Source organism: Lynx canadensis, chromosome B2, assembly GCF_007474595.2.
Source record: "Lynx canadensis isolate LIC74 chromosome B2, mLynCan4.pri.v2, whole genome shotgun sequence".
Taxonomy (NCBI): Eukaryota; Metazoa; Chordata; class Mammalia; order Carnivora; family Felidae; genus Lynx; species Lynx canadensis.
In genome coordinates, this window is record NC_044307.1 from 120,360,325 (window position 1) to 120,365,536 (window position 5,212).

At 37.8% G+C, this 5,212-nt stretch overlaps 1 protein-coding gene across 1 annotated transcript; it reads right to left on the reverse strand.

Moving 5' to 3' along the window:
• Positions 1-334: 334 nt before the first annotated feature.
• On the reverse strand, positions 335-1,378 carry LOC115513474 (trace amine-associated receptor 4). The gene has a single exon (XM_030314649.1). It carries the CDS (start codon positions 1,376-1,378, stop codon positions 335-337), a length of 1,044 nt encoding a protein of 347 aa, XP_030170509.1.
• Positions 1,379-5,212: the final 3,834 nt, after the last annotated feature.

Below are 5,212 nucleotides of genomic sequence, written 5' to 3' on the forward strand. Positions count from 1 at the left end.
GTCTCCTCTTCTGATGTTCATAAGAAAAAAAAAGATCTCCATTTGATTTAAGTCAAAGGAGTGAAATTCTAAATCTCTAATTTTGTGAATTCAGGAATCAGCAAGCCATGGGACAGAGTTTTTTATTGGAGATGCCTTCCCCAGAACTCCAGAAATTAACCGGTTTGGTAGCTCTGGTAAACCCAGAACGCTAGATCGATTGCTCCTACTTAGATAGATGTCCATAACACCAACTGGAAGAATATGCTTATCCAGTTTATGGCCTTACCTTTGAGGAGGAGCACCCAACAAGATTCCTTACCAGGAGAGAATCTTACAGAATGGAGAGTATTGCCTAAGTATCTGCAGGATATAGGCTTAGGGTAGAAGAGTCAGGGTGGAAGATGGTTCCCGTGACAATCATCCGCAATGCCTTGCGAAACCAGGGATAAAACATGCCATATATGATGGGATTGAAAGTGGAGTTGAAATAACCCAGCCAGAGGAAGACATTGTACAAATCTTCAGGAGTTGTGAAATTAATGAAAGGGTCTGTGATTGTCAAGATGAAAAAGGGCAGCCAGCACAATACAAACACTCCCATGACTATGCTTAAAGTCTTGGTGGCCTTGCTTTCTCTTTTGGATGATACTTTCATTTTGTTTTCTGACCCAACGTGTTTCCTGGTAGGACCCATGCCAATTTGCTTAGTATGCTTCCTGGCTACGCTGAAAATGTGTATGTAAATCCCCACCATTACAGTCCCAGGTAGGAAGCAGGCTATAAAGGAAGCCAACACCCCCCAGAGCTTGTTAAATATCAATACACACAAACCTGTGCAGTCAATGGCTGCAACAAAGTCTTCTGCACCAACTATGTTTAATTCTGAGAATACCAGGCCAAAGGCAAAAAAAATTGGAATAGACCAACTGATGAGTAGAAAGACCTCTATTACAGGGATGGTAATTTTGGTGACATAATGCAAAGGGTCACAAACAGCATAGTAGCGATCCACTGAGATGAAGCAGAGGTGAAAAATAGAGGTGGTGCAGAGCATGATGTCACAGCAGCTGTGGACTTTGCAAAAGAGGTCTCCAAAATACCAGCAAGAGTCAATGGACCTGACCATACTGAAGGGCATGACCACACAGCTCAACAAAAAGTCAGTCGTGGCCATGGAGAGAATCAGGAAGTTGGTTGGGGACTGGAGCTGCTTGAAGTGAGCGATGGAAATGATCACAACCAGGTTGCCCAACATGGTCATCACTATAGCACCAGTCATGACAACATACATGGCACACACACTCAGCACAGACCTCACATTTCTAGGGCATGAATTGTTGACCAAAGCAAAGCAAAATTGGACTTCCGGAGGATTCCAAAGTTCAGGTGAATTCATCGTCTTTGTCCTGTGGGTACTCTTAATCTTTTGCAAAATTACTGTGCTCCTCTCCTTTCTGTGAGAGAAAGAAGAAAAACAATAAAAATCCCTGGTGGGCAAATTTTCAGAAAGGCCCAGGTAGCTGCATTTCCAATCCTAAACAGAACTTCCTACCGACCAAGAGCACTGCTTCCCAAACTTTAATGTACATACAAATCACCCAGGGGTCTTTCTAAAATACAGATTCTGTTTCTGGGGTGGAGGTTAAGAGTCTGGCTCTCAGGAGATGCCAATGCTGTTAGTCTAAGGACTATCCCTTAAGTAGGAAGGGACTAAAGACAACTGAATGAATATCCAATGTCTAAGTAACCCAGTTAAAACCACCTAAGTAACCCAGGTAAATGCCCATGTTCTAGACACTAATATGTAGCCCTTACTTAGGATTCCAAATCTATAAGCAGATCAAGAATTTTCTCTATCCCACTTATATTAACCAATTTGATGGATAAAACCTGTCAAGAATTACTAGGACTTATGGAACTTTTATTTAGTGTTTAGCTTCAAAAATAATTACAATCTAAAGATTGTGCTTCCCCTCCCCCTTAATTTCTCTTGTGGGTATTTGCAAATGCTTTGGATCCTGTTGATTAATACATATTATTCAGTTAAGGGAATATTTTTCTTTCCAATGTGAAGAATAAGTTTTTAGATTTTTAGAGCAATTTGTGGTCGACTAAAAATGTGCTAAAGTCTACAAAATTATACATGAATAATCTCCAAAAAAGGCAGGGGGATACTGAAATGATAAATTCTGTAAATCTCGTGTGTTACCTCCTTTCATTTAGCAACTCCATCCATGAATTCAAGTTTAAGTTGAGGTCTCCTGGTCCACAGATTGCAAGACTTATATTGGGAACAAATCTGACACATGGGCGTGCTCACTGTTTAAACTGTCACGTTACATAATTTATGCTGTTGCCTTTAAAAATGTGAAAATAATGAGACTGACTCACCCAGAGTATGGCAGAGGTTGGATTTGTTTTTCCAGTGCCCGGACTGGCTGTGTAGTTCTGATGACCAAAGACAAGCATTACTGAGCTCTAAGGCCAGGTGGGTAGAGTGGACTTTGGCCTGAGAAGAAATGAAAACTCACTGGTCCATCGTAAAAACAAACCCACAATCATGTCCTCATGAGATTTACTTGGAAAACACACTAAATGAGAATACAATTACCTTTGAAAATAATATTTACAGTATTTGCTACTAAAGCTCAGCCATTTTTTTTTCCAATGTGTATTATTTGAAATTTTAACATCATGGCACATTTTATTTGATCTGGATATACTAAGTTAATTTCTCAAATTAACATTTTTCTTTAGGTATGTTTTAATTTTGTCAATCAAATATTGTGCAATGGATTTGAACTTGAGAAACCAAACACAGGTAAGAAGGACAAAGACTTATTCAAATCCTTTTTAAACTGTAGCTTATCAATTTTGGAACATACAGCACAAATTATTTGGTTACTTATCACTTTAGCCATGAAATCTTAAATAATGAAATAATGAAATCTTAAATGCTCAATGAACTTCTTTAACAAATTAACTTTATTCTGCCTTTCATCTTATTTTTGTGAATTTAATTTTTTTCTTTAATTCTTTAAAAAATCATCCTTAAAGATAGCTGACAGGTACCAAAAAATTTCTTAAGCATTTCACCGCATATCCATAGACAGACAGCATTCTCATACAAAATAGACACTCTTCAATTGTTTATGGTATAATTTTTGGAGTTTGAAGTTTCGTTTTTGAAAATTTAATCCCTGAAAGAATTGATACAACTTAACCTCCTAGGTGTGTAAAGTGAATATCATTTATTTCATCTTATTTATTTATTTTTTGTGGGAGGAAGCAGGGTATGAAACAGCTGCCCAAACTTAATAGCATTATCTCATGTTTCTGATGCATGGTTACCTATATTAGGGAAGTGTTTAAACTTATTTACTTATAAAGTCATTACGCGTGTGAATTGTGAAGGTAATGTCAAAGGTAATAGTGCTTTAAGCCCCTATCATAAACTCTTGGTCCCAAATTACAAAAGCAAGTAAGCAAATGCAAATATGGCTGCTGGTCTACTGCTTTGTTAAACAAGGAAATTGTCATGAAATCAAGTGCAGTCCGGCTTTTGTTTGTTATTTGAGAACATAACAGACTAGATTCCTTTAGGTTGAAGACTCACTTCCAAAAGATATACAGTAATTTTTAATAAGATTAAATAAAGTTAAGCCCACTAAGACATCTCACTTTCAACATAGGATATTATTATTACACTTCTTTTTCTTTTTACCAGTTACATTTCTGGGGGCCAAATGCATGACAGCGCTGTAAACAATCACCCAATGCAAGCATAGAAAATTGTTAGTTATTTTTCCTAAGAAGTAAAAAGAAACATTTGCAAACAACTCTGGAGAGGAGCAAGCATTGCATTGTCTTTTAGTTCAAATTTAATTATTTAAGGGAAAAGATAACATAATAAGGAAACAAACAAGGACTGAAATAATGATTTCAAAAACACAAAAGTCCCTCAGAATTGCAAAGAAAAAATGAAAAAGGACTCACGTAATAATTTTCCCCAAGCATTAAATACCTAAAATTCTATTAATATATATTTATTTCTCCAAAATAAGAAGGAAAATATTCATCTAGGTCAAGAATGTATTACAAATACAGTGGAAATTTTAGGAAAGGACATATCAAACCTGCTTACTCAGGCCTGATTTTTCTTCTCTTGCTAGTGACATAGTTCATCTGCTTTACTTCTGAGACTATTTCTGTGGGGAAAAATGATTTTATCTTACCTTGACGTACATCACTTATGCAATAGTTTCCTAGGTAAGGGAGCTTGCTTGTGAATCAAATTCAAGAAAGAACTGCTGTGGGTTTTCCTATCATGGCCTGTTTAGAATTTCGGTGATTAAAAAAAAAAAAAAAGTCATCTGGCTTTATTTTTTAGACCAGTGTTTTAAATTTGATTCCTTTCAACATAAATCAGAAAAAGGATGAATGTATCTGATCTTTTTCTTCTTTTAATATATTCTCCTCTTGTTTACCAGAACTTGTCTGGCTAATTAGGTAATTTGGAGCTAAAGTCACCGTGAGATGAAATATCTGTTGTGCCAAGGTTTCTTACCACACAACTGCTCATTGTGTCTCGCGGCTCTCCTCTCTGCTGACACCCGACCAGAAAAGGCACTTAGGCTCAAGTTCTTATAGGTGGAGCCCTGGCAGGCTATCCTGTCATCAGCGTGTACACACAAAATATTCCTCCTGAGGCTGCATTACCTCCTTCTGTCCTGCTTTTGACAGGCGTGTCCTTTAACAATCTTCCATGTGCTGCCGTCAAAGCCATTACAGCAGGTCACCAGAGAATTGGCTCTGGGAGGGCGAATCAGTGTCCTACTGTCCCTTTGGCTTCAGAGGAACTGCATGGAATAGGCTAGCACAAGGCCAAAGTGGAGACAAATGAGAAAAAGTGAAAAGAAGGGAGGAAGGGGGGGGGGTGGATAGGGAAGCAAAGAAGAAAGAGTGAGAAAGGAGAGAATTTGGTTAAAATCTAAAAAAGTGCTCACTCCACTTATTACCAAATGACAGGTGTTTTGAAGCACTGAGTTCTTTAATCCCTGGTGAAAAGTTGACTCATTTATACTGTTGCAGGATTTCTTACCTCAGTACCGGGGATTCCTTGTCTAGTCTCTTCGAAGAATGAAGAGGGGGGCACAAAATGAGCCGCAGGCAAAAGCTTATTAGAGTATGAGATCAGCAAGGAAGAATAGTTTCGTAAAGAGAGCTTTCA